Raw genomic sequence first — 16,041 nt, 5'->3', positions numbered from 1 at the left:
GAAGTGTTAAGTAGTAGTAGTACATATGGGAAGCTTTCAAAGAAAAAGCTGTCCAATAAGTAAAAAAAAACCTTTTGTCGTTCACCTTTTAAAGTACTGCCAATCCAATGGAAAAAAAAAAAAAGCTTTAGACTAACTTGTTACAGATGGACCAACAATTTAAAAAAAACGACAACGTGGATGCAGCAGCTCATAGGTTTGTTTGCTTTGTTTTGAGTGAATGGAGATGACGGCTGCGCTGGGAAGGGGAAACGTATACTACCCTAATTGGCTTCCTTGCTTAGAATGGACTAGATAGGCTCACTTCCACTCCTGTTTATTAAACCCCCTTGGTTTCCACCATCCGTGGCAGAATAGGAGGCTTCACACAGGGGTCCTTTTATCTCTAGGGCACTCACTGAGTCTGTGTGACGTATAATGAATGCGCCGCCTGGTACCATGCTGCTGCTTGCGAGCTGAACGTTTCCCTTTCTCCTGTTCTTGCCTTGGGTGTCCGCAGCTGGTCTCGGCATGGCATTGAACAAATGTTTGTTACTCCTACGGCCTCGGGCTTCTGGGCCCTGTTCCGTTGCACTCCGTCCCTCGTCCTTCGCCATCCAGCGGAGTCTCCTAGCCGCATCCAGCAGTAGGAGCACGTCCTCCGGAAGCAACGGTCCTTTCAGAGCTCCCGACACATCTCTGTTTGTGCCGTTGGAGGTAAAGCCTGCGCAGGGTTCAGATGTGAACATTGGGGCTGAGCTGACGCAGGTCCTAACCAAGAGTAAGTTTTGCTGCTGCTCGGGCAAAGTGCAGGGGAGTGCGGTGGGAGAAGCAGCAGTGGCCAGGAAGGAGGGTGAGAGAAGGTAAATGGAGGGAGGTTTCAGTGAGGAGAATGAGTGAGGGGACCCAGAAGTGGGACAAAGTAGTGTTTTGGGTGAGGAGGTGGATGTAAACTGGGGGCGTGGGAGAGGGGATTATTATCACTGAGAATGTGTGTGTTTGGGGACCGAGAACTGTCTAACCCCATAATGACGTGTATGAGTGAGAGTCACGTGAGAGAAGGGATCATTCTCCCATCAACTATTGCTCCCATACCTGCAATGATTATTAAACTCTTATTTCTCCATCTGTAAAACTCAAGAAAAAAAATGATCCAGACACAGCGATCAGAACATGACTATTTTATAAAACTGAAGAAGAGATGTATCTGCTGTTTTTTGCTTAAACTGGAAGTTAAAATAACTTAAAATAAGTGACAGTTGTACAAAATAAACAGGATATATGAATAGTAAGAACATATGGGGGTGGGGGTCATTTACTAATGGGGAAAGCATGTGCAGCATGGCTCATATAACTTATTACAGTTCCTCTGTTTGTCTGTGTATATAGTAGAGAATGATATGGGGATGGGGAACCACAGTAACTGTGGGGATGGAGATGGGAACAGAGCCCACAGGGACGGGGACAAACTTTGTCCCCTTGTCATTTTCTACTTTGAAACCTGTTAATGAACTGGACTGTTATTTGTGTTTGAGTTGTGCCTACAAAGATATTTTGATTTTTTGGAAAAACAAGCAAACATACTGGCCACAACTAGCAAAATATGCATGGGGGATCCTGTACATCCTGCTACCAGCACATCTTCTAAGAAGACAACTTCTATTCCAGGAAGGACTGTGGAAGACAGGAGAGATAGAATCCTGAGATTGTTGATGACTTCTTAATTATCTACAGATTAAAAAACCATAACAGTGCTTCATAGGGCATATTTTCCCCCTCTAGGTCATATAGAACGGGTTTTATTTTATACCCCTGGACATTTTAACAGTGTGAATTAGGATTCCTTGGTGTAGTAGAAATCACCTATTGTTGGGATTGGAAGGGTAGAGGGGTGGTGGTGGGAAGGAGGGTTATTATTGGTGCTCATTGTTGTTTTTCTGTTTGTAATTTATACACAACAGTTGCACAGCATATTGTTCCTTTTTATACTTTAATAAAAAGATTTAAATTAAAAATCATAAGTGTTCGAGGCTTCTGCAGATGAGGACAGAGCCCAAGAGGCAGGGGCGGGGATACAGACAGGGCCTGTGTGGATGGCATGGGGATGGAGACAGAACCCACGGGGAGGGGAGAGGGACAGACTTTGTCCCCTTGTAATTCTCTAGTATATAGGTTGTGTCTAACCTGCAGGGTAGGGAGTGGTTTGAATGGAGTGATTCCTAAGCGTTCTGTTGGTTTAGAAAGAATAAACGAATATAGCTATGTATGGTGACATTTCAGTCAGGGGTTGCAGTACAGTGTACAAGTAAGAAAATGAAATACACATCTGAGGGTGTCTTTTACTAAGGCACACTCATGTTTATAGCGCACGCTAAAATTGGGCGCATGCTAAACAGAGACACCCGTAGGCATGCATTGGCATCTCTAAAGCCCTCAGATGGCGCCTATTTTTAGCGTGCACTAAAAACATGAGTGCGCCTTAGTAAAAGACCCGCTTAATTACCAGCAGTCAGCACAGCTGGGTAAGGGTGTCAGTGGGGAGAAAGGGTTTTTCTAGTGGGAAAGCATGCTGTGTTTTTACTGGTGTTCCCCATTCCAAATTTGGTCCCATTTTGTTAAGTTTTTGAGAGTTATTTTGCCCCTGGAAAGACGGGGGGATGGTTTTTTTTTTTTAATTCCTTATGTAAAAAAAATTTCTAACATTCTGTTGGGTTGGAAAGAATAAAAACAACCATAAAAGAAACTACAGTCATAATATAAAGGCAGCAGTGTAGCCTCTAAACCTAGCACATGTGCACACAGAGATTATGAATGTTGCACACAGCAAAACATAGTATGTACAAGAAAATATAATACTGAGAAATTTTTGTTAGTTGGTCGAAAGCAGCACAGAGAAACTGAACTTCACATCTGTCTCTTCAGATGAGAGATTACTTAGCATAAATAGGCATTCTACTAAGTTGGCTGTTTGGTCCCATCCATAGGATGGCAGGATAATATTAATCATAGATTGCTGGCAACACAGTAATTATTAAATTAACTATGATCCTTCTAAGCTGATTCTGTTTTTAAAAGCCCTGATGTGGGGGAGGGGGAAGGTTTGACAAGGAGGAGTGGTATTATTTCTGTTCAGTTCTCAGCTTTCATCACAAGTCTGAAATGCCTTCCTTTTTTGTGTGTTTTTAATTTGTATTAAGTAAAGCATAAAATGTATAATTTTTTTTTTATTCACTTATTTTTATGTATGTTTTATTGTACTCTGCTTAGTTGAAATTTTGCACAGAAGCCATCGATCCTTAGAGGGAACCTGAAAAACTATAAAACAATTCTTAAAAAAAAAAAAAAAAAGGTCTTCAGTTTAAAAATAAAATTATCCAGTCTAAACATAAAGGGGCCCTTTTACTAAGCTGTGTTAAAAAGGGGCCCTTTTACTAAGCTGTGTTAAAAAGGGGCCCTTTTACTAAGCTGTGTTAAAAAGTGGCCGGCGGTGCTATCAGTGCATGGGTTTACCATGTGCTATGGCCACTTTTAGTGCAGCAGTAAAATTGCTGCATTTGCTATACCCCTCATTAATAGCCACATGCTGATTTCCCAATTAGCGCGTGACCATTACCGCTGGAGCCGTTACCGCCACCTATTTACTAAGGGCTCCTGCAGTAATTGGGCAGCTTGTGGCAATGTACCTGCGCCACCTGATTAGCATAGGGCACACTTACTGTCCACCCATGGGCATATTTTCCAAGTGGGATTAGTGCATGCTGAGCGGCACACTGCCATGGGACACCCAGTGCATCCCGCGGAAGTGCTTTTTAGCGCATGGTAGCCATGCGCTAGTGCTACCATGGCGTAGTAAAAGGGCCCCAAAGAAAGCTTGCCAGCTTTTCACATTTGAAATGCTAACTTAAAAAGCACCCTTTTACCACATGGTAAGTTCACATTAGGCCTACCATGCCTTAGTAAAAGGGCTCCATGGAGGCATATTTTCAAAGCACTTAGCTATGTGCTTTGAAAATATGCCTCATAGTCTTACAAAGGAAACCATGATTATCCTGTCATGTATTAGCTAATTTATGAATTAGCTTTTAGTGAGATTAGGTTATGAAACGTTCTACAGTTTATAGGATACTTTTAGATTTATTAATGTTTAATTTGAGCACATTATAAGTTTATAGATTTAGTTTATTTATGAAGTGCTTTTAAGTATGTATTTGAGTTGTTTGTAATTCAGGGTTGTGGTTTTATTGTAGTGTTGATTTGCTATGTATTTTAAGATTGTGATTGATTCTGATATTAGGAAGGTAGATTAAAAATATAAAATGTTTTTCATATCTTTCCACTTTATGGAATGCATTCTGTAGGTTAATTACTGTATTTGAGAAGACTAGAAAGGTGCTACAAAAATTAGTAGACCTTTAAAAACCTTTGCCTTTTTCAAGCACTCCTTTGTCTATAATTTTTCCTAAAATATATGGAAGATTTGACACTGGTCTAAAATTTTTCAGACTATGAGGTCTAAAGAACCTCGTTTCAGGATAGGACACACAGCTTGTTCTTAATGTCTTTTTTTCCCCATATAAAATTCCCTGTCTGATATATAGATTTACTGCACAATTGCCACAGAATTTTGGAACCTTTATTCTAGAATTGCTCTTGCTGCTGAATGTACCCCTGAGTTGCCATATATATATTGAGGCTGAACACTGTGTAAATTAGATGCAGATGCTAACTCCAAGATATGTGAACTCTGTTCATTTATTTGTACAGGTAACATCCTGACACTTTTAAACAAATTCTACAAAAGGAAAGAAATGCAGAGACTTGCAGCAGAAAATGGACTGGATGGTAAGGGGATAGAAAGAAATCGCCTTATGGCACTAAGGGAGGCATTTAGACATTTTGTTAAGAATTTAGAAGCCTGTCTAAAATTCTAGGAGTCAGCAAACTGAGGGCTCTCTCACAATGCCTTCTCCCCACCTGCCCACCCCAGATCTGCCATAGCTCCTTTGGGGCCTCATCTGCTAAGACTATTTTCCTGTTTTGGGTCTTTGGGAAAATAAAGTTTAGGTCCTTAATGTGCCTCTGCACAGTGCCAGCAGAAGCCAATGACCTCTCTCCATCCTCCACATACCCCCCACCCCTACCCCCATGCTATCAGCAGACTGCTGCTGATCCCAGATAGCTGCACCTAAAGTGCATGCCTTTTTGCTTCATGTATCACCATGGCTCAGGTCACTACTGGTCTTCTGTTTCCTCGTACCCTACCCTTATACACAGGAGTCCCAGCCTCTTACACGTAACAAGTCAGTAAATCCCTCTTGCCTTCACACGTTCTAGGCATCCCCTCAGTCAGACAGCAGGCTTAATGTACCTTCCCATTTTCAGTTTGTTGCTTCCACGATAGAAACCTGTGCGCCATTTGCACTTGCACTCATGGCTCTCATTAAGTTTAAGCTGTGTGGTGCATGGACTGTGGTACAAGTTTCATAAAACTTCCTCTGGAAGTTCCCGCACCGCAGCTTATTCCAAGTAAGAAGTGTGGGTACAAGTGTACCTAGAGCGCTTCTTTCTTCAGCAGCGGTGGCAGGCAGTTCAGGGAATGAGATTATGGGTTCCATGGCAGCCTGACACCTGGGATTTGTAAGCCCTGCACTAAGGATTCCCTCTTTACTTTCTTGGTTTCAGAAACTGAAGGAGTCATTACAGCATGAGAGTTACTACTTAACCTCATTCTGTGTGAAAGAGTAGCTACATATAGGAAAATATATAAGACAGCATAGCGAGAGGAGGTATATTGTTATTGGATAATGTCTAAATTGATTTTGTGGGTTATCTCGGATGGACAATTTATAATATACAAAATAGATGCATTGTGTGGTCATGTGTAATTCATAGCATGACTTTAATGCATCTAGCTAAGTGTAAGTCTTGGTATTAGGTTGCTTTAATTTGCACTCTGAAAGCAAGTCTCTGTAGCCTTGTTAAAATGTGTTCCCTGCATGTAGACTGCTGTAAAAACTCCATATAGTTACTTCTCCACAGCTCGTCTTTTCCACCAAGCCTTTGTCAGCTTCAGAAAATATGTGATGGAGTCAGATTCTCTCAGCGTAGATCTCCATGTTATTCTAAGTGATATATGCTGTGGTGCAGGCAAGTATATATTTTTGTAAAGTTCAAAACATTTCAAGATGTGCTACTGTTTTTTTCTTTTCACCCTCACTTCTCTTTATCTAACAGCTTTTTATGTCAGAAAATCTTTCGATTTAAGAAACTGAAAAGATAAGTTTGTGCCTAAGTTTTCCTTCAGACTTTTCAGATTTTCAGCTAGACCAGGGGTGTCCAACCTCAGCCCTCGCCTGGTCGGGTTTTCAGGATTTCCACAATGACTATACATGAGATCTATTTGCATACAATAGAGGCAGTATATGCAAATAGATCTCATGTGTACTTATCGGGGAAATCCTGAACACCTGACTGGATTATGGCCCTCGAGGGCTCAGGTTGGACACCGCTGAGCTTGTTTATTTATTGGATCTGCCTCACCTACTTGGGCAGTAGCGGAAGCCATGGACTCTCTGTTATCCTGGATAGAATTGCAAATCCCCTCTAGAAACTTAATCATCCCAACCTTGGATCTGCTCATGACAGTTCTACATCGTCAGGCAGTGGTAACCTTCCCAATTAGAAAGGAGCCCGGTATGCAGTAGATATAGCAAGATAGTTTATTAGCATTTTCATCTCACCCAATGATGGTGCAGGCATTTATAGGATGGTACAACAGTTCATGACACGTCTCTCTCTCTCTCTCGCCTTCTGGAGTCTTCTGCTCCAATACCCCTCAGACTGCCTTGTTATATACCCTTCTCTTCCATTGGTTTCAGTGGAACCCAATTTTCTCACCAGGGTTTCTGGCCCTTATCCGTTGATAACAATGGCTTCAAATATTCTTAAGCCCTAAAGTATACACAAAATACCCTGAAGGCCCATCTGTGAAATGAATTCACAGGTCACATTGCCCTCTTTTCCGCTCCAACCCTACTTTCATCCCCTCTAGTGACGTACATTAACCATAACATCTGTGCTCGTAACTTTCTCACAGGTGCCAGTTCCAGGACAGTTTCCAAGAGCAAAAACCCCCTCCTTGCCAGCTCAGCACTTGATACAGTGAAATATAACTGTGTCAAAGGTGATCTCTGATTTTTTATAAGGCTAGCTCTCTGAAAACTCATTTCAGCTTGAGCTGCAGCGAAATATATTAAATCAGGAATGATTCTGATTTTCTTAAAGAGGCCTAGCTCTTTAGGCTGAGCCATTGGCCTGTATTTTACTGAGGGCAAGGGCTAATATACATCTTCAAGCTAGACTATTCAGTAGGTTCTTGAAGCATATATCCTAATCTTTAGGAGGGTAGGCATTAACATGCATTTAAAGGGTAATGTGCATTATATTACTATAATGCATGTTAATATTAGGTACCACGGGATAAACAATAATGAGATGCTGTTACATGCACAAAGGCTCCTTAGTGTGTAAATTGAATATTGCAGCTTGTGGTAAACAACACAAGCTATATTATTCCTGGACCCCCTAGTGGTAGTACTGTGAAACCTCCGCTAGGGGTTGCTGGTGCTTTTTTCAATCTGACACTGGCATGTGGCAGCAGCAGCGACTGGGGATCACTCTTGCCTCAACCACATTAGACTCTGGGGGTGGGGGTGCAGTTTGGCCAGCCTCATTAAGAAGTGGCCTGATGCTCCCAGGTTAGTCACGTCTGTGAGAAGTTGTGGTAACAGCCCGACTTTTACCACACCTTAAATAGGCTCCTTAGTAGAAGAGGGAACTAGCTAGCTAGTCACACATACTGGGACTAAAATCAGCTGCATATACTGCAGGTTTTGTTTACTGTAGCTGAGATTGGTTGCATGCACCTTTTCTGCCTGTTAGATACCCTTATCTATCTCATCTGATTCAGCTTGACCCATTTGTTAGGCTGTTTTAATGTGTATTGTGTTGACATTTTGTAAGGATCATGCTATGCTATAATGTGTACTGTCTGAATATTTTACTGTTGTAATTGTTCATTGCCTATGTCCAGGTTATACTTGGTATACCCCACCTTAGATGAATTTCTTCAAAAAGGTGGTAAATGTAAGATATTGTGTGTGTGTGTGGGGGGGGGGGGGGGGGGGGGGTAAGGCTACTGTTAACCTGACTTATTTTGGAACAGGATCTGATTGCATGAAATGGGACCCTGTTCTAAAATAGCCCAACTTAACAGTACCTCACATTGTTACAACTATGGTGGGAAGTTATCAATCAGGCACGCAGCCTATAGTGACTAACTTCTAACGGGCTGCCGTGCTAAAAAATGTCTTAACAATCACTGTAACCACTTAGAACTAGTGATTCTCAGTTTGCTTTTCCATTTTCTGCTGTTCCTGGTTCACACCACAGTCCTGGAGGTAAATACTTTCAATGGTCAGTATTAAAGCAAAGTGAATAGCAATGTTTTTCGTTGAGAGGGTATATTTTTTTCCTCCTCTTAAGAAGTTGTGCTTGATCCTTAAAGCAAATAAAGGTATTCTGGGGATTATTGCATACCTTAGCACCTTGGTGTAATGGAATTCATTAAGAAAGGAACGGTTCTGCAGAGTTACCCCTTTGTAGAAAAGCCAGTCGGGGTGATGAGTGCCATGAGTTTTCCTTTTTCTCCTGGCATCTGGTGTAAATTCATTGATTTCTTCTTTTCCCTTGCATTCAGAAATCTGGATGGCATTAAGGGATTGTAATAACTTTTTCTTTGGACTGGTACAAGAGTTGGTTAAAGATAACGGTCTAGATGAATTTTGATTACATCTGTATTTTAGTGACTAAATACATTTGGGGCATAATGGATCACACTGTGTTTTAACAACTTTTTAAGCCTCTATTTTATAAGATGTATTTGCTTTATTTCAATAGTAAGATTTCTCTTCCAGGTCACGTTGATGATCTCTTCCCATTCTTCATGAGGCATGCCAAGCAGATCTTTCCTATGCTGGACTGTATGGATGATTTACGAAAAATCAGCGATTTGAGATTACCACCCAATTGGTAAGCTTATAAATTAATAGCACGATGCGTCTTCAAAAGCAGTTTGCATGCTTCAGGACATAATTTTTTATGCATTCATGTCCATGCATGTGTGAAGCAACGAGTATTTCATTTTACTGTTAACTAGATGGAAAAAAAATGTTTGTATAGAGATAACATCTTTCAAGTGTTTTTTTATTGAGTTTAGACAAAGTGTAACAAAAGAAACTATCAAAAATAAGTCTAGAATTATACAAAATTGGTCCCCCCCCCCTTTCTTTGAACCCATGCCCTCTCAAACCTAAGCTTACTGCACAGTGATTCATAACAAACAGAAGGCTTTGGTTCTTATAGCCCTCCGATACTAGAACCTTCTCCCTCCCTCCTCTCCCCCATTCACCCCTGATGAAGGAATAATGCTCTAAAACAGTGGTATCACAGATAAAAACTCAGTTAAGTTTCATAGGATTCCTTTTACAAAGCCACGCTAATGAATCCCACTTGGCAGATACGTCGAAGCCCTTAGTAATTGAATAGGCTTCTTCACATTTGCAGCACAGAATCGCTAGTGCACCTTTGTAAAAGGAGCCCATAACTTCCAAGTGCTTTTTAAAATAGAGGACTAACCATAGGGTGGCTCCCTGTGGTTGTACTCATAAGTCTGCCATGTAACAGTTATGGTGTAGTCAGTAATTATTCTGAAGAGCATGATGAAGGAGAAGATTGTAATCTGCTATATATATATATATATATATATATATATATATATATATATATATATATTCTTATTGCACTATCAAGCTTTCAAAAAATTTCATTGATGCTCTATTAAAACATTTTTTTAACCTAGCAGGCTTATTTTTGAAAGAGAAGGACGCCCATCTTTTGATACAAATCGGGAGATGGGCTTCCTTCTCCCAGGGTCGCCCAAATCGGCATAATCAAAAGCCAGTTTTGGGCGTCCCCAACTGCTTTCCGTCGTGGAGACGACTAAAGTTCCCGGGGGGGTGTCGAAAGCGTAGTGAAGGCGGGTCTTGGGCGTGCCTAACACATGGGCGTCCTCGACCCATAATGGAAAAAAAGGGCGTCCCTGACGAGCACTTGGATGACTTTACTTGGTCCTTTTTTTCTTACGATCAAGCCACGAAAAGGTGCCCAAACTGACCAGAAGACCACCGGAGGGAATCGGGGATGACCTCCCCTTACTCCCCCAGTGGTCACTAACCCCCTTCCACCCTCAAAAAATTTTTTTTACATATTTTTTTGCCAACCTCTATGCCATCCTCAAATATCATACCCAGCTCCATGACAACAGTATACAGTCCCTGGAGCAGTTTTAGTGGGTGCAGTGCACTTCAGGCAGGCGGACCCAGGCCCATCCCCCCTCTACCTGTTACACTTGTGCTGGTAAATGTGAGCCCTCCAAAACCCACCGCAAACCCACTGTACCCACATCTAGGTGCCCCCCTTCACCTGTAAGGGTCATGGTAGTTGTGTACAGTGGTGGGTAGTGGGTTTTGGGGGGGCTCAGCACAAAAGGTAAGGGAGCTATGTACCTGGGAGCAATTGAAATGTGCCCGGTTGGTGTCCTGGCATGTCAGCGGGACCAGTGCACTAGGCTTCTCCCACGACCAAAGGGCTTGCATGTGGTCGTTTCTGAGATGGGCGTCCTTAGCTTCCATTATCGCCGAAAATCAGAAACGACCAAGTCTAAGGACAACCATCTCTAGGGACGACCTAAATGTCAAGATTTGGGTGTCCTCGACCATATTATCGAAACGGAAGATGGACGCCCATCTTGTTTCGAGAATACGGGTTTCCCCGCCCCTTCGCCGGGACGTCCTGTGAGGATATCCTCAGGAAACCTTGGGCGCCCCTTTCGATTATGCCCCTCCATGTATACTAAATTTCAGAGATAACCTTAGTCATGAGGTGAAGCAGAATGTGCAATAAATCTTTTGCAGTTGCCTACAAAGGATTAGGTGCCCCTAGTCAAGTTATATGTTAAGAACATAATACATTACTTCATCAGATGAGGGTCCATTAAGCCATGTGCCCTGGATCCTATTCCCAACAGTGGCCAGTTAGTGTCATAAGTACCTGACAGGATCCCAAAGAGTAGCTAGATTCAATGCTTCTTAACCCTGAATAGCAGTCTGTGGCTTTTCTCCAGGAACTTGCTCATGTTTTTGGCACATTTATGGGCGTACTTGGAGGAAGGGAAGGTTGAATTCACTATGGACCACCAGGGAAATTTGTACCAAGAGAGGAAGGGAGTTTATACTAGTCTTTTTGGCCTCTTCAAAAGGTGATTTCCTTGTGAAACTAGGAATGTGCAAAATTCTGAGCCAGGATCACACATGGTAAATTACCATCTGATTTATTAAACTGTAATAGCCAGGTTCAGTTTATTTTATTTATTTATAGTACATTCCTACCCCACATTTTCCCACACATGCAGGCACAATGTGGCTTATATAGGAATAATTAAAATAACAATACAATACAGTAAGAGTTATGTTAAGAGACAGTAAGCATGGAAAGGCATATCAGAACCAGGGAATAAGCAAGTGGAATCATTGTTCGGTAAGGCTATGGGAGGAGTAGGTTAATCCAAATAGGTAAGTTTTCAGCAGCTTCTTGAACAGTTGGTGATCCATTTGCATTTTTAAGTATTTCGGCAAAACATTCCAATTCTTAGCACTGGAGTAATGGAAAGACGAGGAGAAGATCGATTTGTATTTGACGCCTTTACAATTTGGGAAGTGCAGGTTGAGATACAAACGCGAGGTAGCTACTGCGTTTCTGGGCAGGAGGTCAATAAGACCAAGCATATATTCCAGAGCTTGCCTGTAAATGATTTTATGAGTTAATGAGCAGATTTTAAAAGAGATACGCTCCTTCACAGGCAACCAGTGGAGAATGAAACGCAGTGGTTGAGCATGTTCAAAACGAGGTTTTCCCAGTATTGATCTCGCCGCTGTGTTTTGAGCGGTCTGGAACTTTTTCAAAAGATATTCGTGGCAACCTGCGTAGATCCCGCTGCAGTAGTCTAGGTGAGACAGCACTAACCAATGAACAAGGATATGGAACAGTACTCTGGTTAGACAGTATCTTATCCGTCGAAGTCTCCACATTGCATGGACCATTCGTTTAGTGACGACTCGTACATGATGATCCATATGCAAATGCTTGTCCAAATTTACCCCAAGGAGCTTTAGACTACTAGAAATAGGGAGAACGTAGTCTTTTACTACAAGGGAATCTGTCGGAAGTGTAAAATAAGGGGAGTGGAGAAGAAGGCACTGAGTTTTATCCTTATTTAACTTGAACCGAAACACCTTCGCCCAAAGTTCCATAGTAGAAAAACTTGCAGCAATGAGATCCGAGATTTCAGCTACTGTCTTACAAAAGGTATGTAGATGGTGACATCATCCGCATAAATGAACGGGTTTAGACCAAGGTTGCATAGGGCAGTAGCAAGTGGGATCAGCATGACATTGAACAATGTGGGCGACAGGGCGAGCCTTGAGGCACCCCACAGAGGCTCTCCAGGGAGCGGAAAATGGTTGATTTCACTTTGACCTGGTAAGATCTTGACGTCAGGAAACCCTTAATCCAGTGCAAAACAAAACCGCCCACTCCAAACGTATCAAGTAGGTGTAAGAGGAGTCCGTGATCCACCATATCAAAAGCACTGGACAAGTCAAATTGCAGTAAAAGAATTTTTTTTCCAACCAATATCTCACGTTTGAAGTTAGACAGGAGAGTAACCAGCACTGTTTCGGTACTGTACTGAGCGCAGAATCCAGACTGCGAATGGTGCAGGATATCAAAGTTCGTCAGGAATTCATTCAGTTGAGTGTTGACTACTCTCCGTGACCTTGACTAACAGAGGTATGGAAGCTACAGGACGGTAATTTGTGATTACATCAGGTTTAACCTTAGGGTTTTTAGGAATGGGCGTAAGAAGTATGCGACCATGGTCAGGAGGGAACAGACCCTTAGATAGCAGATTATTGAGATTAGTTGTCAAGTCAACTACAAAACAGTGCGGTGCAGTTTTTAACAAATGATTGGGACACATGATAAGGTACTGCAGCAACAGATTAGTTTGCTGCTCTTTAGTAAATAAACTACTAAATCATTTAAAAGTATTTGAAAAAAGCCTTCAGCCTTTTGGCACAGGCCTCCATTTCTGTACAGTAACATTCCACTGTGGCCTGTTTTTAAATAAATAATGAAAGCATCCATTCAGTCTTCTAACTGTTACCTAGGTGCATTCCAACTTAAGCAACAAAAAAAAAAAGTGCAGAGACGATAATTTAATTTATCAAGCTTTCAAAATGGGGATGCCCAGGCTATCAATTTTATTGACGCCTTTTAACCTACCAAATTTCAGAGATAAACTTACGTTAAATTTTATAATGATGTGGTGAAGCAGATTGTGCAATAAGGGAGTCTTTTGCAAAGGCGCACTAGCACTTTTAGCGCATGCTAATCATTAGCATGCACTAAATGCTAGAGATGCCTATAGGAATATATGTAGTAGTATATAGGCATATAATCAATTATATATGTGAAGGGAGTGTGCAATTAATCCCAAACATGTATACTCAACTTCACTTCAGTTTATCCTCATTGTATAACTAAACATGTTGAGGCGTTTGCAGGGGATCATCAGATTAGCATACCGACCTCTAAAATGGCTTTAAGTATTTTGAGCCAAGCATTTTGAGAGAGGAGATACCACAAGCCTCATAAATCCTGATTTAAAAAAAAAAAATTATTTGTTGTTAATTAGGAAAGCAGGGATGCTGGGTAAACGAACAGTGCTAGGAGGATGGGTTAGTGACCAAGCTCCTTCATTCTGGCAATGAAGGAATAAGTTACATGCTTTGATGTTGCTAGAACAAAAATATGCTCGCCTAACATTTAAACGGAAGAAAGTTGAGTATACATGTTTGGGATTTATAGGAATATATGGGCATCTCAAGCATTTAGTGCATGCATATTTAACGCACATGCAAAAAATGCTACCGTGCCATTGTAAAATGAGCCCTAAATGTGTGTGTGTGCATTCTGATTTCATGTATTTTATTTTGTAGGTATCCTGAAGCAAGAGCTATTCAGCGAAAGATAGTTTTCCATGCTGGCCCTACAAACAGTGGGAAAACTTACCATGCTATACAAAGATACTTAGCAGCAAAATCAGGCGTGTATTGTGGTCCTTTAAAACTTCTGGCACATGAGATCTACCAAAAGACTAACGATGCGGTTAGTAAATGTTGCCAAATGAGTGCTCTCAGCCTATCGTATAAAGTTTCCTTGTGGCTCTTAGCTGTTGTAAAAACACTGTGCTTGTCGTCCAATATCATCAAAGATCTCAGTTGTCTGCAATGCTGTAGTCATGGGGTTTCTGTAGAACTCCCCCCCCCCCCCCCCCCCCCACCATGAGATTGCAGCAAACTCGCTTTTCAGGCGTCATCCAGTACTACCACCCATTGCATCTCCCTCACAGTCCGCTGCTTCCCCACTCCTGATGACGATTCCCTTAGTTACCCCTTCTGACGCCCCTTTCTCCTTCCCTGCTGAAGTAGCAGCTAATGCAGCAGTTCTGCGGCACCTGACCATGTGACTTTTCCTTTCAGTCATAGTTACTGCTGCGATAGTGATGTTGTTTTTTTTTTTTTTTTTAGTTTAACATGTTTTTATTTTCACAAAAAAGATGCATACTTCCAACATCCAAATGATGATACATATCAAAAGACTCATTCCAGTATAATATACATAAGGAAAAAAAAAACATCCAACATCACATTTTCAGTTGTCTCCCCCCCCCTCCTCCCATCCAATTCCCCCCTCCAACCCCCACCCTCTATTACGTATACTAGCAAACAAAGCCTAGACCCTACCCCCCCCCCCCCCCACCCCAACCACTTCCCACCAGCAGGACCAGGTGCCAGGTGGGAAAATTTTTTTCCAGCCCAATCCAGCCCAAAAAAACAGCCAAAAAACCCGCCCAAACACAAACCCCGCCCCTGACCCCCCCCCCCCCGCGTCATCACCCCCGCCCCGCCGTCATCACCCCGCCGTCACCGGCCCCGCCTCCCCGTCATCGGCCCCCCGCCTCTCACGTCATCGGCCCCGCCTCCCCGTCAATCGGCCCCGCCTCCCACGTCACTAACCCCGCCCAAAACGTCATAACCCCACCCAAAAACGTCACTAACCCCGCCCCCCCGCGGCTGAAAAAACCGCCCTGAAGGCCAAAAACAGCCCAAAAAACCGCAACCCGCCGCGGGCAAAAATTTCCCGCGGCGGATCGCGGAAAACCGCCCAATTGGGCGGTAAAACCGCCCACCTGGCAACACTGAGCAGGACCCCCTCTTCCCCCCCTCTCCCTGCGCTCCTAAGCCGCCCCTCCTCCATATCCCCTCGGACTCCCACCCCATCCCCCTGGGGATGTCAACTGGCTAAACTGGGTGAACCCTGAGGAAGCCTCATATTTTCAAGCACTTAGCCTTCCAAAGTTCCATAGGTTTCTATGGAACTTTGGAAGGCTAAGTGCTTTGAAAATGAGCCCCAGGGTCACTCTAAAGCATCGTATTATATCATCTTAAGAAGCAGGCTTCGCCTTCTGGGACTCAGCACCTGCAGATAAGGATCCCAGATCTGTGTGAAACATAACAACCGCTTCGGGAAACCCTTCGCCTCCCTCGCCTCCCACACAGCTAACAGATTGCACCTGGTTCCTCCAATGCCAATAGCTGGTGGCTCCGAAACTGTCCAAACACTGTAATATGCTTTTCCGAGCCACCAAGCTCAACTTGCGACATAAGAGACGAGCACCCTTTAGATTGAGCACTAAAAGCCAATTGCGTATCCAGGACAAAATGGTCCCAGGTTCCAGTCGCAGGTGTCCCCAGCATTTAACCATAAACCTTCTAATTCGCTCCCAAAAGGCCCGCACTCCTGGGCAAGCCCAGAAGGCAT

General features: G+C 42.7%; 1 protein-coding gene across 2 annotated transcripts in view; it reads left to right on the top strand.

Annotated features, from left to right (window-relative positions):
• Nucleotides 1–353: 353 nt before the first annotated feature.
• SUPV3L1 (Suv3 like RNA helicase) overlaps nucleotides 354–16,041 on the top strand; it is a 94,086-nt gene continuing 78,398 nt past the window's right edge. The window contains exons 1-5 of one of the 2 annotated variants that reach the window (XM_030203150.1): nucleotides 354–760; nucleotides 4,744–4,821; nucleotides 6,019–6,126; nucleotides 8,955–9,069; nucleotides 14,157–14,325. In XM_030203150.1, coding sequence (XP_030059010.1) covers nucleotides 511–760; nucleotides 4,744–4,821; nucleotides 6,019–6,126; nucleotides 8,955–9,069; nucleotides 14,157–14,325 — 720 coding nt within the window. In that variant the 5' untranslated portion in view covers nucleotides 354–510. The remainder of the gene's footprint in view (nucleotides 761–4,743; nucleotides 4,822–6,018; nucleotides 6,127–8,954; nucleotides 9,070–14,156; nucleotides 14,326–16,041) is intronic. The other variant, XM_030203151.1, reaches the window with a different exon arrangement.

This window comes from Microcaecilia unicolor, chromosome 5, assembly GCF_901765095.1.
Source record: "Microcaecilia unicolor chromosome 5, aMicUni1.1, whole genome shotgun sequence".
NCBI classification, from domain to species: Eukaryota; Metazoa; Chordata; class Amphibia; order Gymnophiona; family Siphonopidae; genus Microcaecilia; species Microcaecilia unicolor.
The sequence above is the reverse complement of the archived record's forward strand: the minus strand, read 5'-3'. Positions and strand labels throughout refer to the sequence as shown.